Source organism: Lissotriton vulgaris, chromosome 1_1 (assembly GCF_964263255.1).
Source record: "Lissotriton vulgaris chromosome 1_1, aLisVul1.2, whole genome shotgun sequence".
Taxonomy (NCBI): Eukaryota; Metazoa; Chordata; class Amphibia; order Caudata; family Salamandridae; genus Lissotriton; species Lissotriton vulgaris.
Window position 1 is genome coordinate 2,010,356,847 of NC_141685.1, and position 25,770 is coordinate 2,010,382,616.

The 25,770-nt window shown below is 44.9% G+C and overlaps 1 protein-coding gene across 30 annotated transcripts in view; it reads right to left on the bottom strand.

Annotated features, from left to right (window-relative positions):
- PPFIBP1 (PPFIB scaffold protein 1) overlaps positions 1 to 25,770 on the bottom strand; it is a 1,004,279-nt gene that overhangs the window by 669,411 nt on the left and 309,098 nt on the right. For 16 of the 30 annotated variants that reach the window (XM_086920163.1, XM_086920158.1, XM_086920141.1 and 13 more), the window contains one exon: positions 4,808 to 4,869. In XM_086920163.1, coding sequence (XP_086776289.1) covers positions 4,808 to 4,869 — 62 coding nt within the window. Of the gene's footprint in view, positions 1 to 4,807; positions 4,870 to 25,100; positions 25,134 to 25,770 lie in introns of all 30 variants that reach the window. The other 14 variants (XM_086920149.1, XM_086920130.1, XM_086920136.1 and 11 more) reach the window with 1 other exon arrangement.

The following is a 25,770-nucleotide window of genomic DNA, read 5'->3' on the forward strand; positions in this document are numbered from 1 at the left end:
GGCAGCTATGGCTCACACAACCATAGACCAATGTCGGCCCCACAGTTTCAAAGTTGGTGGTCTTCTCAAAACAGCAACTAGCTGTTAAAGATGCTGCTGCCACAAGAGCAGAAATACAAATACATTTGTATTGGAGCAATCAATAGATCCTGATCAAACAGACCACAGTTGTCGAATGAATCTGTTCGTACAACAGTTTGCTATAGAATGTCCATCAAAACATGAAACGTGTTAAGAGATTGGAACAATGTACTTGCCATGCAAAATAAGATTCTAGTTGATAGAACATGATAGCTGCAGCTGTATAAACAGATTGTCTTGTGATACTTCACTCTAACAGATGTCATTTTCATTCTGAAGAATTTCAATGAACACTGGCTGTTTTGAAGAATCATAAGAGATGAATCAAAAAGAAGTAATTTGAGAACTTCAGGACTACTGTGATCTAACTGATCAGGATCTATAGTGCCTTCACTCCCAAGTTATTAGAACCTGGGCCAATGTGAGCATCTTGAATTCGACTTTTCATAAGAAGACATTTAGAGGTCGGAGGTCTAAAACAGGATGAAGGTTTAATTCCTTAAGCACAAGAAAATCGCCAGACAAGCATTCAATCATTATTTCCGGGGCCAGAACTCTTTCAAAGGCTCCTTTGGCCAAAAAGCCTGCACCTTTTGAGGGAAGATGGACAGGTGCTCCTCTGAAACCTGCTCTGATGTGGGTGGAAGACATAGCTGGTTGGAAAAGAATGGGCGAGTATAGTACCATTGAATGATCTGAAGGATCCATCTGTCGGTTGTTATATTTTGCCACCTTTGGAGGATATGTCTGAACCTAGCTTCCATAGGTATGACAAATCTAAAAAAAAAAGAAACTGCAGAGGAAATTCCCTAGCAGGAGTTGAGAAGTCAAAGGAATGCCCCGTGGCTGACTTTCCTTAAGGAATTCCAGGGCAGAATCAGCCTTCTCGTGAAAGGGGGAGACCCACTAAAAAGCATAACCATGAGTGATGCCGTCACCTCTCCAGAGCAGAGAAGCCTGTGGATTTCATCTATGTGTGGTGTTGAAGCATGACACTAGTTCCAACTGCCCAGCCCAAGCAGTTAGTAGCGTCCAGATCAGATAGACTTATTTTTCTACAATGTGACCATGCTCGATGCCTTGAGCCAGGGAGGCCTGAAATTCGTTAGGGACTGCAGGCAATAACTCACTACTCACCCAGGAGAGAGAATGCAAATATCAATCAACAGCTGGCATTGACTGAATCACAAAGCTAGGCTGGCAGATAAAACATTAATTTTCTGAATGCCTCAATTCTCCAAGACTCTTGGTCAAGGGGGGGTAGCGGGTTGGGGAGTAGGTTTTCAGTGGTCATAAGGAAAGAATTGTGGTTTACCCTGCTGGTGGAAGCTTGGTCCACCAGAAGTGTTGTTTCTGGAGTGGGGGTATCCTAGTACGGTCTGTGGGGCTGACTCGCTGCCTGTTCACCAGTGAGCAAGAACAAGGCTCATCTCAGGTATTCAATAATGTGTCAGTCAGGGACTCATAGAATGGCTGTATACCTTGAGTGCAAACATTTGTCTTCACTTTCATAGTGTATCAACATAGAGAAGGAAGCACTGCCCTCTGCGAATGGCCTTGGGATGGAGAGTTTACCAAACTAGTATCTGGGAAGTCTCTAACCCAAAGGCCTCCTTTAAAGCCATGAGAAGATTCTCTTCATCACAGTATGGTAGTAAATCTTTTTAATCCTCTCCATCTTCTCTTCGAAGGCTGGTTGACTTTGGTCAGAGTTAGAATTGAAAAGTTGAGTGTTGGAGATCCGCTCCGTGGTAAAGGTATTATTCTATCTGAATCAGATTATCGGGGGCGGAATCAGGAAGGGACCAGGGTCGGGATTGAGGTGAGATCGGCTCACAGTCACACATGACTTTTGGTACTAATCCAGCAATGGCAACGTGGAAGGGACCAGCGTGGATTACGGTGCCAATGTGGAAGTCTGCACCGAAGCTAGGGCAGGAATAGCGATGAGTTCTGGAGGCACAGATAGCACAGAGGATAAGTTGGAGGACTCTGTAGATCCCAGGGCCCAAAACCAGAGTGCCTTTTTAAAGGCCTCAATCGGTTGCAACATTAACCGGACTGAAACCTGGGGGCGGAACAGGACGCCCCCAGGTTTCAGTCCGGCCTGAAGGCGGTGGCCAGCTGGCTGACAGGTAACTGTCTCCAGCTTAATGCCACAAAAACTGAGGTGATGGTTGTCGGGAAGGGAGTGGAGCTTTGGGGCGATCAGTGGTGGCCCTCGGAGCTTGGCCCCACTCCGATCCCAGTGCCGGAGGTGAAGAATCTCGGGGTCTGGCTAGACGCTGGTCTCACTTTCATAGGGCACACCAAAAAAATCGCAGCCTGTTGCTTTGGTCTCCTAAGAGGGCTTAGGCCGGTGCTTAAGTTTTTCGACGCCCCGACCAGACAGCTTGTGGTCCAGGCAACTATCATCTCACGTCTGGACTACGCCAGCTCTTTGCTGGCTGGGGCTAATCAGGCTGAGCTTACTCGCCTGCAGCGGGTGCAGAACGCCGCGGCGAGAGCTATTGTTGGTCTCCCTAAGTTCTCCCCGGTGTCTCATGTTATCCGCTCCCTGCACTGGCTCCCGGTCAGGAAGCGTATACTTTTTAAGGTATTGTGTTTGACCTTTAAAATTCTTAGAGGCATAGGCCCTGAGATCTTGGCCAACTCTATCTCCTTCTATGTCCCTACCCGCAACCTTCGATCGCAAGGTCAGGCCCTTGCTGTTGTCCCCAGATTTAGGCTCAGCAGGATGGGCGGCCGTTCTTTCAGGGTGAGAGCTGCGTCAATCTGGAACACCCTCCCTGTTGAAATTCGGCAGTTAGAAGACCTGCTGTCGTTTCGTAGAGCCATAAAAACTTTTCTATTTTAGTCCCCTTGGTTCAGCACTTTTCTGTTGCTTTTCGCCTTGCTGTGTTATGTTTGCTCCTTGTCTCTGCGCCAGGATGCTCCTTCGCTGGAGTCGCTGTGCGCATAATAAATTGTTATAACATTAACATTAACATTAACATTACCCATAGCATGGACAACTGGGCATGCAACAGGATCGGCTGAGGAATCACCTTCTCTACGGGGCATCGAGAGCGAGACTGTGAGGCTCCATGACCTCCTCATGACTTCTCTGGTAGAGAGTGGAGGGACTGGGATGAATCCCACTTAGCCTTTTTTTGCTTCTACTTCGACTTACAGGGAGCCTTGGACCACATCGAGGATTTGATGCGGACACAGCCATAAGAGGGGGAGCAGGTCAACACCGTCAACTTCAAGCCAGACTTCAAAGATTTCTGACAATGTTATACATCTTGCTGCACGTTCCCAGATCACCTCCATGAGCGGACACTTCATACGACTAAAAAGATGGCCCTGAAATATAAACACCAGACGATGTGCAGGTGTACTTGACCCAGGATGCAGATTTCCCTGCCGATCAAACAGTGAAACTTTCTCTTGAACATATGGGAGGAAGAGATCCCATAAAAAAAAATTTAAGATACTGTGTAGTCTGGGATTCACAGTGGCAAAATGAACACTGGCAGTTTCTGTGGCCAGCTCCCCCATCTTAGATAAGGAAGTGAAGGAAAATGTGGACTGGTGTATGCTGCACAAAAGCTCATTTAAGAGGTAAGAGGGTGTCATACAAAAAAGGAGAAATATGGTTAAAATGAAAACAATATAGAGGCATGGCATGAGGTAAACCAAGGTTGGCAATCATCGAGAAGATGTTTCATGTTAATTGTGGGCTGCTAGAGATGAAATCTCAACAGCTGCTGTTCAGTGTTATACATTAAACTTCCTTGGGTTTGACCACCTACATGATGCGATGCTTGGTGACAGTTTAATATTGCAACACGTTAATAAAAAGATTGGGAAAAATGCTTTTAAAACTTTAGAGTTATTAAACACATGATATCTGTAGAAAAGATTGCAAAAGCTGTTCCCTTTAAGGTGCAGCTACAAATGGGCGCTGTTGGACTGTTGGGAAGTAGACTATTAAGATTTTGTTTAACTTTCATGAATGATTTGTTCATAAACCAATGGACATAAATCAGGGACAGTGGATTATGCAGTGCTGTGGAGTTCATCGTACAATTCTGGTGTAACTGACACTGCCACATAATTTGATGCATTTTTAAATAAAAAATGTTTCAACTCAATTTACCAGACAACATGCTACACAATTTCCTTTTTTAATGTCTCATAATTAGATAAAACTGCTTCATACTTTGGACGCCATAAACCTAGTAGCACTGATCAAGCCACAGAAGTAAAATAATACATAAATCTTCATTGAAGGTCAAGCAGGAAGTTTATTCACGTCATCAAGGGGCTCTTCCTTTGCACAGCATCAGCTCTCTTTTCACTAACTGCCAAATGGCCTCAGCCACACAACATTGTAAACAAAGGGAGGAACCAAGGAGAAGATGAAGGAGAAAAGGTTTTATATTGAGAAGGGATAAGAAATGGGATAAACAAATAGATAATACAAAACATAGCTTAGCTTCAAGCTTCAAAGGAGGAAAAACAGCAAAAGAAAAATCTGAAAGTCTGTTTATGTCTGATGAGAAGACCTTTTGAAAGGTCTTTTGCTACTCCCACCTGTTTCACAAATCATATTTTGAAACCAAATCATTTTAGTTTCCTTAAAATTATGCAGTCAAGAATGTGTCTCCTGGCAAAATAGTAAAGCAGCGTAAAAAAACTATCAATATTCACACAATGTTTAGCATTTATGTTTTTCTACCTTTTCTTCATTTGCAGCCATTAGAGATTCCATAGCCCTCTTCATTTTTAATACCTCAAGATCTAAAGGAATAATATCACAAAATAAACAAAATTACTTTCTTCCGACAATATGGCTCATTGTTCTCGTCAGTGACAACATAATGACAGCTTAATATGAAGCAGTGGAAGCAGTGAATTACACTTACCTTTAAATCTCGTTTAGAGTACTTTATATGTGTGTGTTAATATCTGGAGCTTTTCTTGCGGGTCCTAAGTTTTCCAAAAAGGTAATCTAGGATGTCTGTCTGAAGCTTGGATTCCTGTTATCTGTGTCCAATACTCATACCTCCAAGTGCATAGAAAATGTTGTCAAACACAAAGTACTAGACTCAAATACACTGAAGTATGCTTCAAGAAAAATACAAAGGTCTTTGTTTCACTTATTTAATGAGGGCCAAGCTGACTTGGTGAAAGACCTGACAGAAGATGGAATAGCAGATGAGAAGAACAGTACTTAAAGCTCAAATTCATATAGTGTGGGCCCTGCAACTACTACTGACACTGCACAGCTGTAGTGGGTAGTTGTCCCGAAACCATCCATATTCACATCTTTTTTCAAGGAGTACCTCATGCAGTCGAGACAACCCAAGAACTTGGACATCTTAACTACTCTATGCCACTACCATACTGATGCCATAACTACCACCTTAGACATTACGGCATCAATGGTTTTCTGTCAATTTTCCCAAGGGCAAGTATAGGCTCAGCAGCGACTTGACACTGAGCAATTCTGTGATATCAACAAATCAACAAGGCATGGGGTAAAATGATTTTCCAAAGTACATAAATAAAAGTGAGTTGTGCAGGATTACACAGTTTTCTCTACTGTGGTTGTGGAAAAATCCTAATACAGCGGATAAAGTACTTATAAGATCAGAATGTATTAATGGGGGCGTGGTCTGGCCACAAATGAAGATGGCCACCTAGCAGGAGAGTTCCACTCAGAGGGAGTCTCCCAGTGGAGGCTGCAGCATCATAGAGATGGCAGAGTACCTGCTTTTCTCCAATCCTTGGCGGGAGAGCACTCCGAATAGCTCAGGTCCTTTAATTGCGGCTGGCGACCGTCATGCGGGGAGATTTCATATGGGGCGACCACTGGGACTTGAGGTGTAAAAGAAGCCTCAATCTTGCAAAGCTGTTCGGCCCCGCCCTCCGCTGCGCAGTTGTAGCCCCACCTGGACGATTGTGATCTTCGCGCCCTTGCTGGGCGCCTGTCGCGCATTTGGGTCAGACCCCTGTTCGCAGAATAGTGCCCCTACTCCCTGGGGGCCCATCGGGAGACACCTGCGTTGGCGACGCCGTATCCGGACCCTCACCTGATACGCGTCTGCGACCTGTCTCCCCCATTCAGATATTGGGGGGCAGCACGGAGTACTCAGGCAGCAGAATAGAGGATTGGGGAAATAACCCCCCCACCTCAGATGGCATTGGGCCACAAGCCGCCTGCTCTAATCTCCACGACGGTGGGGCACGAACCCAGGAAAGCCCATGGATTCTGATCCTGGTGCACAAGACTATAACTGTGGAGGTGAGGGAGCACAGAAGCATTAACACCGGGATCCCTTTTCTGTGTGATGAGCGGCAAATCCTACAATAGAGGTGCCAACAGCAGGGGTACCATCATATATTCTTTCCTCTCCGACCTGGGGAAGCTGTGAAAGGGCCCACTGCCAGACTGCAAGCATTACAGGGAGTGACCTATACGCTGCCCTCCCCACGGACCATGGGGATACTCTCTGTGTGCTGGCCCGTCCTTTGTCCCACTACCCGGACGGTGAGTGAATCTATATAACAGCACTGGGACTGGCATCGGAACACAGCAAGGATGTTCACGGCATAGCCCGAGAGTAAGTTCTCCAGACAGCTTCTCTTCACAGAGGCTCTCAAGCAACCACGCACCATGGCTACAAAAAACGCTGACCCCTCAGCGAATGGTCCCCCGTGCCCCTAATGGTCCCTGCACCAGACGTGACCTTGGACCACATTCTTCAGAAAATCTCCTCGGTCAGTCGAAGGCTGGAGGGAATGGGCTCCAACATATCTAAACTGGCAGAGGAAGTTAAATCGATCCAGAGCTGAGGGACTGGACCAGAGGCTGACGGTAGTAGAGGACCGCCTGGACACAGTGCAAGGTAGGGACCAGGAACTCCTCTTTCTCCGCAGCAAACTCATCAATTGAGAGGACAGCAGCCATTGAGGGCCTTAATACTCGCATAGTCCTAAAAGAGACCCTTCCAAAACTCATTTGGGCTGCCTTTGAACCTACTCTGGAAATACAGAGTGCTCATCACATAGGTCCCCTATGCAACAACTCGAACACACGCCCACGCCCATTCATCGCCTGCTTTCTGCAGCGTGCCCCCACGGGGTGTTCACCCATGATGGGCATAGCATTCGGATGGCTGCAGATTTTTCTAAAGAAACTAACGAATGCCATATGGCTTTCCTCTCCCTCAGGCCCAGGCTCCGTCAGCTAAACATCAAATATAGCCTTTTGAACCTGCGGGGCTTCCCATACCAGGGATTACAACTCCAGGGACTTTTATGATCCAGAGGACCTGCACCGGTTCTTGGATGCCATGCGGCAACAGGAAATGGACTTTACCACCCACCCGTCCCCTCCCAGTCATCAGACGGCAGGAGACAGACCATCGGCGAGACATGGCACTGAGCTAGAGACCAGGACATGGTAACCCGCACCCATGAGGACAAAGCCTCTGCCCTCCAAATGGCTGCCGCTTTTATACAAGCTCAGCAGAGAGATAAATCTCGTTCACCCCTGAGGCCCACAACAGAGTCTGACCAGGGGCGGAGGGGACGGTCCAGGCTGATGGCCCCCTCATAAAGTTGGACATATACCTGTACGACCAGAGAGATGGCAACCAGACGACGGGCAGCTGAGTATAATCCACCCTGTATTGACTAATAGAGTGTTGTGCAAGATATAAGTCACATATGTTGTATACACCACTTACTGGTGATTTTCATGTTGCTCCTGAAATGTTACCCATTTTGCTGCCCGTCTGATAATCCTGACTAGCTGTAACACCCACATGCGCTTGCCCCCCCTCATGTGCTCCAGCCGTGCGGCTGGCCTTGAATCTGCCACTGACACTTTTACCACAGAAGGCACCCCCGTGCGCCACCATTTACACAAGTCCAGTAGGGCGCGCCTGTGCTCTACTCCTTTGTGCTTTGCTGTTCCTTCTTCCCCCTCTGGGCCATCTTGCCCCCCCACCCACTTTCTAGTGTTATCTAATGCAATGCCTGCCCCCCCCTCCCCCCCAGCCCTGCCTCGGTAGGCTAGACCCACCCTCGGGGCGGTGCCTCGCTGGGTTTAAACCTGCGGCAGAAAGTTTAGCGCTCCTTGTGTTCTTTAGCGCCTGGAAGACCTCTCCCGAATCCCATATCCTATTCTCCCCTCCCTTAACTACCCCCACCTCAATCTATTTTGCTCGAACACCGCGCACTTCTACCGCGCCGATCCAGTACACTCACTCCTCCCCTTTCCCAATGCCTAATTTGGCAACACAGCACCTTTACCATAACAAGGCTCCCCTCTGACCACCAAAGGTCTTGACGACTTAGCAGAGCTCTACCCCGCTCGGGAAGTGCCAGAGGATAACCCCATATCAGTACCCTATTCCTGCCCCTGCACCCTTCCTCCCAGACCCTACGTCTCTTCTCTTCCTCTAACCCCAGCACTCCTCACCCCCCTTACCTTGCCTAACATAGGTTCTTTATGGTCTTCCTCTCCCTCTATTCCTGTGGACCTGCAAACCCCTTTTATCAGGACAATTTACCCTCTTTCTGGTGCACCCCCCTCCACCTATCAGCCCTGCCATATTAGTCGAGCAGGCACTCCCTTTTTAGGATTAGGGTCTCCCTCAGGAACTCAATACCACACCCTTCCCCCGCAAGAACCCTCACCACACACCACCGGACCCCCCGCCCCTCACTTGCTGCAACTCCATATCTTGAGACCCTCACACATTACATAAAACGGAAGAAAATACTGGCCTATCTACAATCCAAACGTACGGACGTGGCACTACTGCAGGTAACCCGCTTCGACGCCATAGAGTCGGACAAGCTGCGCAGGGACTGGGCGGGAAGGGTGATACACAGCAGTGTACAGAACGGGGGAACCGGGGATGCGGGACCTACACTTAAATGTGGAGTAGCAATCCTCCTCCCGAAATCTCTTCCAGTGACTAAAACTTGGACAAACCCAGACGGACACTATTTATTCACAAAACTAAAAGTAGGTGATCATCATATTTGTGGGGTCGGTCTACGCTTCGAGAGGTGAGAAAAAATCATTCTTACTGCAGCTTAACCAGGTTCTGATGGAAATAGGGGCCTCTCAATTTCTCATAGGACGGGACTGGAACCTAGAGAGGGAACCAGTTTTGGACAGGACTGGCCACTGGACAAGAACAATGCAGCAGAAAGGGCTCCGATTGAGGACGTGATGTAGGGTAATGGCCTGGTGAACCGCTGGCATCTGAGCCATCCCACAGATAAAGACATCACCTTTACCTCCCTGACACACGGTATGCTCTCTTGGTTGGACTATTTCCTAATTTCCCACAGAATGGTGCAGCTCACTCAGGAATCCCAAATCCAGGAGGCAGCCCTCTCCGATCCCTCCCCGGTCCTCCTCTCCCTGGAACTGGGGCTGGCCAGTCCTGGTCGCGATACTGGACCCCTACTGGTACATCTCAATTACAAACACATATCAATGAATATCTCTCCGAAAGCTGCGGTTCCATTGAATCTGGTATACCCTATGCGCCGTCGCAAAGACCACCTTACGCGGCACACGAGACGTGGCACAAGCTAAGCTGCAGAATATAGATAAGCAAAAGACACTGGAAGCCGCCATTAGGGCATATACTCGATTATATTCCACACATCCTTCCCTACAACACCGCAAATCACTAGAGCTGACCAAGATGGCTCTAAATAGTCTCTTCACAACCAAAGCGGAGTATGTACGCCTTGCAGAGGATGAAGGGGAAACATTATGAGCAGGGAGAGAAGGCAGGGAGGCTGCCCGTAGCACAACTCCGCCAGCGTGAAGCAGACTAGGCCATACCAACCATAAAGTTGGCAACGGGCAAGACCCTCAACCTCCCCCAGGACATTACAAATGAATTTGCTTAATTTTACAAGGCCCTATACACCCCAGGGGAGCCTGCTGAGGTGGATCAACTGGACACCTTCCTACAGGAGGCGAAACTCCCCCTCCTCTCAGATAAGGGTAGAGAGTTATTGGACAGGGAGTTCAGCAAAGAAGAGGTAGCTTCGGCGATAGCGTAACCACCCTATCATAAGGCACCTGGAGAGGATGGCTTACTGGCAGAATTCTATCGCTGTACAGGGGAGGAGGTGGTTAACACAGTACAGGCGGCATTCTCTGAAGCAGAACAGACTGCCTCCCTGGGCCTCCTCTCCAACAGTGCGGTAATAGCTGTCTTGTCTAAACCCGGGAAAGATGCCCTGTTGTGTGGAAGTTACCAGCCCATCTCGCAGTTAAACTGGACATTAGAATCTTGGCCAGCATCTGGGCATCTCGCCTCCAAAAAGTTCTCCCCTCTTAGGGGCACGCCTCGTAAGTGGGCGTGGGCTTCGGCCGGGACAACCCTCTAGGATCCATTTACACACTCGCACACACCCTCTGGAAGGCTAAGGAGCTCCCCTTGGATGCACTCATACTTTCGCTCAACGCGGAGAAGGCATTCGATCGTATTGAGTTGGACTACCTATTCAGAGTGATTTAACATTCCGGTCTCTGCTACCAATTTATCGTCAAGGTGCGCCTACTATACGGTAATCCCACCGCACAAGTAAACTGTGGGGGATTCCGATCCTTTTCGAATTCGCAGAGGAACGTGCCAGGGTTGCCCCTTCTCGCCACTCCTCCTTCTACTGGCCACGGAACCCCTGTCTGCCACCATGCGTAACTCGGCCAACATCAAGGGCGTACGTCTTCCGGTTGGCGAATCCAAACCGTACCTCTATGCGGACGACATCCTGCTCACCCTCACAGACCTGCACCGCTCATTACGGTCTCTGCTCCAGATCATGGACGTCTTCTCCTCCCTCTGTGATTATAAAACCAATTGGGGTAAGAGTGAAGCACTTCCCATTTCAGATTGGACCATGAAGGCGGCTATCAAGACTTTCCATTCCACTGATAACACTATCGCCTAAATTATGTGGGTATCCTAGTGAATAAAGGCCTAGCAGGAATGGTTCACAACAACCTAAACCCACTGATCACTCAGATGCACCGTGATTTTGAGAAACTGAAGATATTGGGACTCTATGTGGGGCAGAGTGCAGGCTGCCCACATGGTAACACTCCCGCGCTTCAATTATAAAGTGGGTATGCTCGCTATGCAGATAACCCTCACCACTCTGCGACACACTCTAGGATTAGATCATTTGCAGGGTGCTACTCGAAACCCCGCATAGCTGTCTCTTCCCTCTGTAGAACTCCATGCCCTGGTTCTACACCTCTCCCATCTTGCTTACTACTGCCAAAAACTCCGGACACGCCACAATGGGTGCCGTAAGAGCGCCACTTGCTTTCAGCCAAGATGGGGCTATCCACCCTATATGTAAAAGGGCCCCAGACACGACACACCAAGAACCCGATATTATCTGCAATGTGCAAGGCCTGGTATTGAGCACACCGACTACTGGGTTTCCACACCCCAGCTATGGGAAAAAGCTCCCCTTATGGGGAAACGCTGCCATATGCATAGGCGGAAGAGACCTGTCGTGGCCGGCATTGGCAGGCAGCAGGCATCCACACACAATCAGCTTATCAGCAATGGCTCCCTGAAAACTCACACAACTGGGAGACGAGTTTGGTCTTCCTGCGGCACAGTACTGGAAACATACCCAACTGCAGCACTGTCTGAGGCCCCACCCGTGATCTCTACCCATGTCACTGGTGGTAACATATCTCCACATGGGGGAAGCACAAAGGGGTAATGTCTGGCCTGTATGGAGTACTCTTGTCTCATCTCTTTTCGAAATCTGTCGCAGACGCTATGTACCAGGTGGCAATCACAGCTATCGGTCTCAGATGAAGATGAATGGGCGGACATTTTTGAAGCCCTAGACAAGGGCACCAGGGGGGTGCAGATGAAATTTAGCATTTTCAGAGTCCTACAGGACTGGTACTGGACTCTAATAAAACTCCACAAAGCAGTTCTTCTAGTGCACGCCAACTGTTGCAGACACACGAACACCCGCTGCGACACAACATGTCATCTGTGAATGCCTCTCAGTACAGTCCTTTTGGGAGTTGTGGGTCGGACCTTGAGCGCCTCCATGCCTCTCCACTTGCCACTCACCTCCCCTCCCAAGATCCTCCTGCATGATCTGCGGCAATTTCCAGAATTATCGAGACCTCAACGCCGCCTCCTACATACGGCAATGGCCACGGCCAAACTCTGCATATTGCGCTAATGGAGGGCTTCAGCCCCACTGCCGCAAGAGTCGTGGCTGGTAGCCATGATCCAAATCGCCTCCTACGAACGGGTCTTCTACAATCTGCAGGACCAATCTGACCTATTCCTACAGACTTGGACTCCTTTCTAGTGCACAGAGGTAACCGATGAAGACCCTCAACACCATGTAGGGAGGCCAGAGTCTCCTTTTGCCACAGGTTTAGGGCCTGCCTCCTATCGCCATTATCCGCAATGTAACACCTCAGTTAATTAAGTATTTATTTTGCTGCAGCTACTGTACCCCTTACGCCCCCCCCACACACAAAACAACACCATAACGTCTTTGCACAGCTCTGGACTAATGGTCCCACTTTCACACACTCTTCAATACGCAAGCCTCACTCTTCACGATAATGGACTTCGCATCTCCTTTACACACACCAATCTCCCCCTCCACAATAACCGGTGACACAGAGACATGAAAATCTCGGACACTACTCCTCCACCTATTTACCATCTAACCCCTGCCCCTCCCTCCTTCCTATCCGCACCCCCCAACCTTCCCCACCCATCTCCACCACCCCGCAGATCACCCATCCCCTCCCCCATGGCACACTGACAAGACCTCTCGGTTTTCTGCCTCACCCCGACTCACAGATCCTCTACTTTGGGTACCGACCAGACGCTCTCACCCACCTCCAAAAACTGAAGAAGACTGATGAGGTTAGAGAGATTACTGTGGCAATACGGTTGAATTGTACATCTAGGGATAATAGGGGAACAGTGGCAGAGACAGGGGGCCGCTCCCCTCCCCCACCCCAGACGACCTTTCTTCCCGGTGCGCCAAACCAGACTCAGCCCAGTTCCACGGGCTCTAGCCTTTTCTGTAACAGCCAAACCCCAGATCTGCTCAGAAAAGCCCCTGTTATACTCGCAAGACACCATACTCAGGCAAGCCCCCCACCCCCAACCACACTTGTCCCTTCTAGGATAACATTCCCTCTCTTTTCGGATCCAGACAGGATGCTAAAGGCCTTTATAGGACTTAGGGGAACAACCCGCCTGAATTGATACCATGACCCCAAAGGCACCAAGAAGCACCCAATGATTTTGACACAAACCCTACGCCTGCAGTGATGAGCACTGCAGATGAATAATTCACACAGTGCAGTGTAAAAGGTACAAAAGCACCCTAGGCATACCCCCTCCCCCCAGGCGTACAAATGCCCCCCCAACACCAGGATAGCATGGTTTGTTGTTCATATGAGCCAGTCACCAAACATCTGAGGCTTCCCCTCATTAATGCAGAATGGAGATAATGCACTGATGGCTGAAATCTATTGCTAGGTATGTATCCACCTCTTCTGTGCACATGTTGTAAAACTTTAATAAAGAATTACGACACAAAAGAAATGTATTAACATAGCACTGTATTCATTAGATAAAACACTAACATAAAAACAAAGGAAGAACACTGTCAACATTAAAGGGCTTCAAAATGAAACGGTCTCGACAATGGAGCGTTAGTAAATTAGAATACTGCACTTCTTGGGAATATTTTGGAGTTTTATGATCCTTTACTCGACACATATCCATCGGCCATCTGATCCAGAGGCAGTGACAGTCAATCAGCCACTCTATTACTTCCAGCTTTAGATTACTGGCACATTGAGGAAACGCAATGCCCATCAGCCTATTGCACAGAAGCCTATTCACCTTTCAGCTGTAGTCTCCACACGGTTCTCACCCAGGGTAAAAATAGTTTTTTCTGCCTGAGCACAAACTTTACTTTTCTACATACTCAGGATAGGGAGTGTTTTCTTTCCCAAAATTGAATTTTTAAAAACATCAGATTTAAGCAGCTATGCCTGGGAGACAGAGTCGCAAATTTGTCAATATTTGTTCATACTTGAATGCACCACCTCATGCCGAACTAACCAAGCAAGCAAAACCATCTATTTTCTACCGTGAGATTCGACTCCTTATCCCAAAAACATTTTACTGATTTTTTTGTCAGCCATTCAGCCAAGTTCTCACTGCCTACCATTCAAGTCAAGCGCAGGTGCTGCACTTTGGTTAGAAAGATTTAAAAATGGTCCTTAAAAACACCTACACTAATGGTGCTGGCACCTCAATGTACAGCAAGGTTTCCTGTCTATGTTTAGTGGTGGCTAGCCAAAAAGAGAATCTGGGTGGTACCCCACCACCTGCCAGTCATTATGCACAGCCCCATATTTGTTCTATTTCTATATTTACAATTAGAAACACTTTAACTGCACCCAAGGAAATCACCTGATGTGAGTTATGTCACTATAAGTCAATGCACGTCGCACTAGAAATGTACAGCAGCAGGGCTGCGCCGAGAGGAGATGGTGTGGCCCTCAAGGCACAAAGCTGCAAAGTAGTCAGATGAGCAACGGGACGTTCTCCGGTGCTGTGAATTAAAACTGTGCATGTCCAGGGGCAGCTAGATGTACACATGCTACACATCTTCTGTGTGAAGTAATCCATGCTCGATCAGCGAGCTGGATGACAGAGACCGCAACTCCTACCAAGTATCTGAAGGAGTGCTTAATTGCATCACGGTGAGACACTGGATTGACTTCCCTGGGTTGGCAGCAACCACCAGAGGCTGGCTTATGGCCACTTCCATGCAAATGAGAGCATTATGGATGCAGGAGTTACAACAGGGCCAATCGCTCATTGGCATTATTTGAATCCACTGAGTGATTGACCATATCTCCTGCCTCTCGACTCACCTTGTATTTTATTTACGCACATTCTAGTCAGTGTGTGCAAACATGCAATATGGAAGAGCGCGAGGTGAGCCGTGACTCTTTATTTCGAGTAGTTTACTATTTCAGATACTCCAGAACTGCCTGTCATAACCTATTGCGTTTATGTTTGAAAATAATTTCTACTGAAACAAGAAACTATCGAAATGTTGCAAACGTTGTGTGCTTCATCATAGATTCATATTGTGCCTTAGCTCATTTAACTAATCCTCCAAACCAATAAAATCCCTTCTTCTGGCTGTATTTCCCAGTTGGCCAACAGCTGAATGAGAGCCAAAAATCAGCGGAATCTCTCGTTGCCATGGACTTTATAAAAGGCTGCTACCTGATGCTCAAACCTAGCATATGTCAGTCAATCTAGTTCTGTACGTACAAACTCTACTTTGCACAACTGTAAGGATTTAAACTCTCCTCTGTGACATAGATTGCTTAGTATATGGCATTCTCAGTCTTGCCATCTTCGAATATCCTTGTCCCAGCACAGCTGGTGTAAAGTTGGGATTATGATGGATTGGTGTCGAGGGGGATGGGAAAGTATTCATTCCCAGTTTTTCATCTACATCATCTGAGCTCCTCGTCAGTGTGCCCACTAGGTCACTCATATATGCACTTGTGAGCCTAAATCATTGGGCATCCCAAAGAGACCATCCATCAACGTTTGCTGATAATCATTCCTTTTTTGTCTGTCTCGCAGAAATACACAACCTTGGAGAATCTTTATGTGTGATGCCCAATATCCCAAACACAAGGCGATGATGGACGTAGCGTGGAAACTTTTCAGACACTCACCCCCAGTCACAGATCTGGGTTGGATCCATCATCGTTCTTTAGCTGACTTCGCCACCCCAGTTATATGCAAATCAGTCTTGACCCTGTGCCTAATAGGAACAGTCCAGCCCGAACTGCCAACCCATGTCTTCCCTGGACCGGAAACTAGCGTCCTGGGTCAGCTTTCGAGCTAACAACCCTCATCAGCCAGGATAGCTTGAATCCAGTGGCATAGTTAGCAAGGGACCCATGTCTGGGCATACCCTGCCAACTTCGGGCGAACACAGCAAACACAAGGAGATGATGGTCGGAGCGCTGAAAATGTGTCTGCTTTGTTTGCCTTAAGTTGGCAGGGTATGCTCAGTTGTGGGTCCCTTGCTCTCTTTGCACTGGATGCAAGCTAACCTGGCTGATAAAGGGGGTTACGCAAAAAACGGTCCCAGGATGCTTGTTTCTGGTTCAGGGAAGACCTGGCTTGGCAGTTCAGGCTGGACTGTTCCCATGAGGCACAGGGTCAAGACTGATTTGTATATAGCTGGGTCTGAACTGAGGTGGCAAAGTGAGCTAAGGAATGATGATGCATTCAACCCAGATCTGTGACTGGGGGTGAGTGTCTGAAAAGTTTAAGCGCTCCGTCCATCTCCTTGTGTTTGCTGATGCCTAATATCTCCAACTGTCTGAAAAAATCCCTTTGGCTAGAGGTGCTGCCATGAGTATTTAGAGGTTTTTAGCCTTCTTGCCCCACCCCCCATACATAGGCCACTATTTTCTCTTCTGCAAGGACAGGACTTCCTCTTTTAATGTTGGGATTGGCATTCCCTAAAAGAGATAGAAGAGGTCCAGCAAAACATACATTTTTACTGTGGTTATTTTCCTCAGCCAGGAAAGAGGAACGGCACTCCATTTATCCAGGTCAGTCGTGATCTCCTTCTTTAGAAGGAGGCCAATTTGCTTTGAACATTGTGTGTAATGTAGAGGTGACATTTGTGTGTAGACGGCGGATATGCCGCTCTGCTCATCTAAGGGGAAATTTACCTTGCAGCCAACTTGTCTCCCCAAAAGGTATTCAGCATTTTTGATTTAGCTGCGTTTATTCTGGATAAAGCTGCTCACTCCAGCATGTCCAAGTTATCACCCCCAATGATCTCTCAAGCTTTGTGAGGGTCAGAAGTATATCAACAGTGAAAACGCATATTTTATGTTAACCCTGTCAAATGTTATGTCTTGAACATCAGGGGCATCCCGTATTGTTGAATCTAAAGATCCAAGAGACAGAGCAAATAAAAGAGGGAAGCATTGGCCGTATCCCCCTTTGTAGTGGTCTTCTGTCTCGCTTGTTTCCATTCATCAGGAATCCTTCAGGTATTTGTAACTAGCAAGCACCAGGCTGCAGAATCACGTACCAAGCCCCAATTTATGCATTGCCATTTCCATAAAGATACATCTGACACCATCAAACACCTTTTCGACATCCAGAGTGACCACAAAACCTCGTATATTCTTTTAATTCACCTCTTCTATTGGATGGGAGGCTCTCAGAACATTATTATGGGTCTGGCTTCTCCTAATTTTCGAAAATTGGTTTGAAGCAATAAGACCTGGCATATATTTATAAAGTCTATTTCCTAGTATTTTAGTGAATAGTTTGGTGTTTAATTTTAAAACCAGGCAATCATCCTCAGGATTGCAAATCCAGTAAACAGAATGCCCTTAATCTACAGTGATGGCAGGCCCTCTCATCAATGGTGTGACGCCTGTTTCCGGCCTAAACAGGTTAAAAACGTAGTCAGGACTGTCAGCAGTGCTTCTCCCAGGGGTCTGTACAGCATTGCTTAGAATCCATCTGATCCATGGCTGTCCCTTATTTAAAAATTTTCATGGCAAACTGAGATTCTTCCTATTCTATGAACTATTCGGAGTAGTGAGCATTTATGTAAATGTGCTTTTTCTTCTGTGTTGTCTTCCTGTCCCTTACTGTACAACTGCAGATAGAAATGCAAGAAGGCTTCCCATTTACCCTCCTCACCCTTTATGATTTCTTTCACTGTATTGCAAATGTGTGTCCCCTGCCTCGTTTTAAGTTGCAAGGAGGATCACACAAGGAAGGAGACACTGGAGTCCAAAATGTGCATCAGTAACAGAAGCATATACGATCAGTACAACTGCGATTACTCATTTTCTCACATGCCACTCCCAGGTGAGACTTGCATGAAGACTTTGCTTACCTGGTGTATACTCAATTTTTGGCAGCTCAATAGCTTTACATAATGCATCAACATCCATGCGCTCATGATTATGAGCCAGTCATGTTTAGTCCTTGAACTGGAAAAGACCATCTGCCTGGTTTTAAATTGTTGGGTCAGCTATCTGTTTTACTGCTTTTAGCAAGGAATTTGTGCTTTAGTCTTAGAAGCATTTTCTCAGCTTTATTAATTTCATATATAGTTAAAATAACCTGTTGTGGCCTTCTTATTTGCCTTAGTTTCTGCGGAGTAGTATGGGTTCTATTCTTGGGCTCACAATTACTCAAACTCTTATCACAATCTACTTGCTGCTCTAGTTTTTTGAGCATCCATGGCTTTCAAGATCCCTGTGATGTAGGCTTTCAGTGCATCAAACTTCATGAACTGTTAGGTTTCCTCCCTTGTATGTATAGGAATTATTCTTTCTTGGTATGGAATTCTGTAAGATTCACCGGCTCCCTAAGAAGGTATTTGTTGAGTCTGCATCTGCCTGCTCTCCATCAATGGGCCCTCACCTCTCCTCTACCAGCATGTGTGCATGGTCTGATAGGGAAATAGTCCCAACTTTTCCAAGTTATTTTTGAGCCATAAAAACAATCTATACTGGTATATGTTCTGTGAGAGATGGAGAAGAAGTCCCTTTCAGTCCTGTGCATGTATCTCCAGGGATCCACTAGGCCTATTTCAACAAGTATATTTTGTAGGGGTTTAGTGGTGGCTCTCTGAACTTTGTCTTGGTTGTTGGAGCAGTCAAGGTAACCATCCCACACCAGATTTAGGTCTCTTTTCACTACAATGCTTTCCTTTAGGAGTTGTGCAATGGACCACATGTACTGCATAGCAAAGGTTTCCTGGTTCATGTTCACCTATTGTTTCTAAACTAGTTTCTTGAGCACAATGCGCTCTAAAGAACACCTTTTGCACTTCTATTTTTCAAACGCATGACTCTAGCTCTCATCCACATCATCACAAACCCCTACTTACCCTCCAATAATTGCAGGGAATCAGTCTTCATAGGGTTGGCTTTCGCTTGTTTTCTTCAAAGTCGGATAGGGGTTTAGATCCCATGATTTTGGGTCACTAGCAGCCACTGAATAGGCTGCCCTTTAAGTGTCTACTATTTATGATTTAAGCACTGGTAAATACAAATCATCTAGCTAGCAATAGTGGGTCTAGAGGTGAGCACACAGGAAAAAGTTCCTTTTAGAGGCATTTCGCAGCACATTAACGCATGTATTTTTAATGCCCCCTGAGAATTAGGAGGCAAGGATTTGCTCACTCAGATGTCTATGGTAAGTAAAGAGGGGACTGAAAAAAAATCTACTCAGAATACATATTAAGTTCACATATTTGGTTGTCATTTTTAATCTTACAAAATATTTTCATTTTGACAAATTCTGTTCCAGTAACTTTCCCTTTACCTGGCACTGCAGAAAGACAAATAGGTAAATAACATGGAAAACACACTATTACGTTTACCCAATAAGTTCTGCCTAGGCGTGCTTCAGAAACCTTTGGTCATAGAATAAGCGGTTATGAAAATGGTGAAATGCCTTTACACAAAGAATACATCAGTTGTAATTTGTTACTCTGTCATTTTGAAAATATCAAAGTAAACAGGCAAAGAGACAGCAGAGAAATGTTAACTAAATAGCATCCAAGTGTGTCACTGGTAACATTTGTGGATATATTACGAAAAATAGAGAGGTTCTTACCCATTTGTCCTGGATATAAACACAACATGTTGCTTTAAAAATAGACACTGTGAAAGTGACATACTCGATAAAACAAGGGTATTAAAACCAGAAGCAAAATTAACATGCCACTATACACCATACACAGTGTGCTGGAAGGAATCAAAATTACTTTACTCATAGGCTGCAACAGCCAACAAAACAGACTGCATCCTTTTAAACACAGCCATAATGAAGCAATGGTAAATGCAATATGGTGAATATGGTGCAGCACATAATGCAACGATGCTCCATGTCAGAATCCAGATGAGTTGCATGAATGAGTGGAGAAGAGCAGTCATGCCAGTTTAAGCGCTAGATGTAACAAAATAGTTGGCAGTGAAGTCTGCTTCATCTATAATCCTTAGTTTCATGGTAGGTCATGTGGCAAAGGCCTGAGAGCTTAGTCAACATTTTAATCTGAATGTTTGAAAAATCCTATAAGATTAAATTATCCTCAAAGCACGCTTCTCCTCAAACTAATAATCAGAGCATTTTAGAGATCATAAAAATAAATCACAATGATTACTTGACCCAGCCAAGTTACTCATAGAAAACAGACTGTAATAAAAAATAAACGTATAAAGAGACTTATACCTACTAACAATGATAAAAGAGTAGTCGCTTTTTGCTTTGCTACCATTGGTATGAGTACTTAACACACTCATTCAACTTGAACCAGTGACCTCTAGTAGTGGAGGTACATTCTTTTTCTATAGCATTATGAGAGCAGCCCCTCCAATAGCATCCAGAATTGGCAATACCAACAGGTCTGGCTTCAAGAAATGTTATTTAAAGTGAATAAAATAGGAACATATATGTATTTATATGAAAGCAAAAAAATGTAGAATAATATGGGTGTAAGTTAAAAGGTCAGGTGACATTTGCACTGTCAAACCAGGCCTAAAAGTCCATGTTGGTTAATTACCGTCCTCCTCCTATCTGTGCTGCTGCAAGAGAAAAACTACATACATGTTTTAGTTACTGAGGACATTTTAATAGCCTTCCATTGCCATGTGTGTACCCTTGAAAGTTCAAGCTTAGCTAGGTAAAAAAATAAACAAAATGATCACAGTTATGTAGAAGGCAATCACTTTGTTGGAGAGGCACACAACTTCTGCCCTATCAAAGCATGTGTTCCTGATTCCCAACATGTGATCAAAGCCAAAGCCCCTCTCTAGTGATGCTCACATAACTGTCTGGTGACATATGCACTTTCAAGCCAAGCCATCAAAATGAGTCTAATAACTATGCAACGCAGAATCTCATACAACTCCTAACCTCTGAACTGGATGACCACAATTGCTTATATGTCCGTAACATTTACATGTATCACAAGGTTTCTAATGGGATGAATGCCCATGATCAAATCGAATCACATTCTTCAATTACTATCTTCCAGTGACAAGACCAGAGAACTTCTATAAAAAAAAAGGCATTGAAAAACCACAACAAACTGTACTGCTCATTCCCAGCACAAACATCCAAGTGTTGAAGCTAGGTAGAAACACATGACCATTTTCAATTCTTCTAGTCGAACAAATGAAAAGTAACACTCAAGCCTTGAGGCTTTGGAATAATAGGGGCCCTGCAGATAGCTGGAAATTATTATTAAGTGGTTAGCTTCCCTACGTATTCAAACACCACGACCATACACAAGGAAGAACTTGAGCGAAGGTAATGAAAAAGACGGTCTCTAAAACTGCTAAATTATAGTGGGATTCCGCATCAGCAGATATTTCAGTTTCAGGCTTACCTTCCAGACCATATATTCGTATAAGTCAATGGAAGGCAAAACAAATATTAAACCCTGCTTAAGTCTCAATTGAAACTAAAAATGCAAACCTCTTCACCATTTGATTTTATAAAGTTCTTTGGTAGCAACCAACTGACTTTTAGCACGGAGTAAGATTGGCCTGTGAACAAATAGAGAAAGGTTAATGTTTGCCCCAGCCCACCTATGTATAAGACAGGCCTCAGCACACAAATGTTAATCTTTTCTTTTTGCAGTTCTTGTTTCTCAAAAGCAAGTGAAACGTCCGGGGATGTTACACAAGGCCACCGTTTTTGGGCAGTCAGGTCAGACCAGTTGTAAAAACCTCTCACTTTCAAGTTATTAAATTTAAGAAAATATCTTCTCTACATCCATCCACATGCTTAAGTGAGTCACTGGGTCTGGTATCTAGTGGTGCTCACGGTTTCCGTGTTTTTCCAAGGATGTACCAGGATCCATGCTCTGCAATACATTGAAGATTCATTAAACAGGCTGGAGAATAGTCAGTATCAGAAAAGAAAAGATATTCCTTTTCTACCTTCCTTTGCCAACTGGTTTCTCAAAGGGTAAACCATCTAATTAGGTCCCAACCCCCTGCTTGACTTGCAGGTGCCATTGACCAGGGCTGCTCTGCATAATAATACATTGCCTCCTATATCGCTTCAATGAACCAACAGTCACTCGATTGTTCTGTTCACAGAAAGGCGCTACAGAGGAGGTTCAACAGCTTGGTCTTTTGCTGTGGATAGCCCTGCTAAGAAACTCTGGTTCATTACCAACGATCATATCTACGAAGGTGGCAATTCGTATGGCAACAGTAATTGTAAGTCAAAATGTGATAAGCTTTAATTCTCACTAGCCTTATATTGCCACGCCATTGCATGTATTCAAAAAAGTAAAGCTGAAGGAGAATCTTGGCTTGAATGTAAACTTGTAAAATGGCCTCTGTCACCACAATAGAAGGCCAATTACTGATATTTGCCTCAACAAGATACTGTTGCCTGCAAATCCAACCATAACACACTGAAAAGGAGTGGATTGCGGGTTAATGTTAAAAAATACTTCCCCAGAGACATATCAGATGAAAATTCACCATCTACCACAAGAATTACTAGTAATTATCTCTCCTAGGATCTTTTCTTCACATCATCGTCTAGAGAAGAAGTGGCTGGTACAAGTTCCAGACCATGAGCCAACAGCCTTTTGACTAGGCTGAGCTCTGAAGAGACTGGATGGGAACCCCTACTCACTCGTCTACATCAAACAAACAGAGCTGGTCTTTGAAAGGCAAAGTCTTAGGGCAATCCTCAATCTGTACAAAGGATTTACATTTCATAGCCAATGCCCTCCCCAGATATACCCTCGTCCATTTGACCCAAAGGCAAGACAAACGTATAGTTGTCAATGCTTACCTTGCTCTTCACAAGGGCCAATAAAATCAGTTTGTTTTACTGTATTCACTACTGCACTGAACACATTTCCCAAATAAGGCATTATACAATTATCAAAGGTATCTAGGATACAACAGCATTAAAATCCAGACAAGGATCATGTGTTTACTGGGCCACACGACTTGAGCTGCACCTGACTGATGAGGGCTACAAGGCCAATACCATGCTGGTGTTGCTTTTGCTCCCATTCAAAGGGGATATGGCTTGGCAGTTCAAGTTATGCTGTTCCTATAGGTGCAGGGCCACAGCCCAGTTGGAAATGGTCAGTCTACAGTGACACAGGTGAGCAAGGAACACAAATGTATTTAAAACTGCCAAGCACACATTAATTCAAGAATTCCACCCATTATGGTTTGCATTGCTAAATGAAATGCCTGAAGTGCGACCAGCATGCCTATGTATAGGTATCCTGTTTATTGTGCATCAAACGGCACCTCACAGAAAAGACCCAGCAATGAAGGCACTTGCCTGGTATTTGTTTTAATATTGTTCAGGGAGGACATGGCCTAACAGGAAGAGCTGGACTACTCATTTTGGGGCAGGACCAAGGCTATTTTTGAACAATAGTTTCTGTCCATACTGGCACATTGAGCAAAACAAAACGGACTGGAATACTATTCAGAGTGATTACCACTCAAAACCTATTTTTTTCCTCAGTCTTGAAGGCAAGGCATGCTTGCTGGTAAACAACATTGAGAGATGGGTAAAGTTAAACTTCAACTGTGCAAAAGTCTCTCACCAAACCATCAGCAAGAAACAGTGTTGAAGTGTAACTCGTCAGTACAAATATTAAAAAGGAAAATATATATCCGAAGAATCTGATGAACGAGTGAAGAGAGATTAATGGGGATCAAAGCACTTCCTGCAGTTCTTCATCAGTGAAAAATAATAAAAGTGAGCATAATGCTATCCAGTAGCATAACAGACATCTGATGGGGAGAGCATTTTTCATTTACACCATAATTTAATGTTTGAAGTATGTGAATCCATTCCCAATACCTCATTACGTAGAATTTCATATCAATGGGGAGAATAAGTGAAACTATCTGCTCGAATGGCATAGCAGCAACACAAGACCTGATGTGCAATGGAGATTGGATATAGCTCATAGACAAGTGTATGCCTAACATACACTTGTCACGGTGGCAAAAATGGTTCAATTATTTATTTAAATGTGTTGTGTATATGTACACTTAAAGAACCTGTATTAAAGGTTGTTTGTTTTTTATAATGATATTCGATAATGCAACATGAGATCATGAAAATATGCAATTATAAGTATGATGATAATTGCAGACTTGACATGTTTTAGTGCCCTGCAAAAGAAAAAGATCTAGGGGTTATATAGAATTGCAGCTGTATTTAGAACTGTATTGGGGTTTTCAAAAACTAAAAAACTAGATGTAGTAATATCTTTAGTACAGAACTCAAACAAAATAGTATATGTTGGCAATAGTAATAATTTTAGTGAAATACTAATCTAAGCTTAAGCAAGTATAACGCAAGATGAGGTACGTGTACTTGAAAGGTGCAGAGGGATCAGGTAGCGCAGCTCTTTGGGAGTTGTAAGGAGACTAAAATCTAGGGGGAAAAAATAATGTCCTAGCAGCTCCCACTAATAACCAAAAAGATATACAGTAAAATTAGTACATTCATTAGAATAAGGCCTTAACTGCTAATCTGGAATTGAAATAAACCATAATTCTTATATACTGCCGATTTTTATAACTAGCAGAGTAAGTTTACAGCATTGGTCAGCGCATCAAACCATGAAAAAAGATACATAGTTTTCTTTCTGTTGTGGAGGTAAAATGCTTTTAAATTTTCAATTACTTTACATAGGATATACCAGGTAGGTTTCATCCACTAATTGCATGTTTCTGTCTTTAGAGAAAACAACTAAGGTTTATAGATGAGCTTGACTCACAGCCTTTGTTAAGCAGTTTAACACATGCAGACATCTGTACTGAAAGCACTTCTGAAGAATGAATGTTGGTGGGAAAACATGGAGGGTCTTACTTTTTTCTTTGAACTTCTTTTTAAAATTGTCATCTGTGCAGGAAAATCCATCAATTTCATAATTAGCAAAGAGAATTGCAAAATGTAAGCTTTTTATCAATATACTCTTCAACATTGATCCCCTGTGAACCCCAAACATATATTTAATCATAAACGTCCCCATTAGAAAAGAGACCCGCCTGTAGGTTCAGAGTTGAAGGGAGGTTTGCATACATTTGAAATACAACTTACCTGGAAATATGGTGTCGAAGAATGCAAGCATGCCACAATGAATTAGCCAAGTTGCTGTCAAGACAAGCCACATCATCAGCCATTGAGAACTGACAGCTCTCTATTTGTTGGATGCGGAAATCGGGATAATGGAGGATATGCGTGCGCACTTAGGGAGTGGAGTGATTGTTCAAAATGTAGAAAAAGCCTAGAGTCACCCATGTCAAACTTGTGATCCTTGGGTGTTCCAATGGGTATGGACAATGGAGATGTAGCAAGATGGCTCTAAAATCCAAAGAATGAAGAAGGGTAAATTCAGGAACAGTAGAATATGCTAGTTTGCGTATGAATAGCACCAACCGCTATTGGTTATGGCACGACAATGTATTCTCGCATATGACACCCTTTTCACCTTGCTTATGGAAGGACATCAACACATTTGAGAACTCAATTTTTCTTA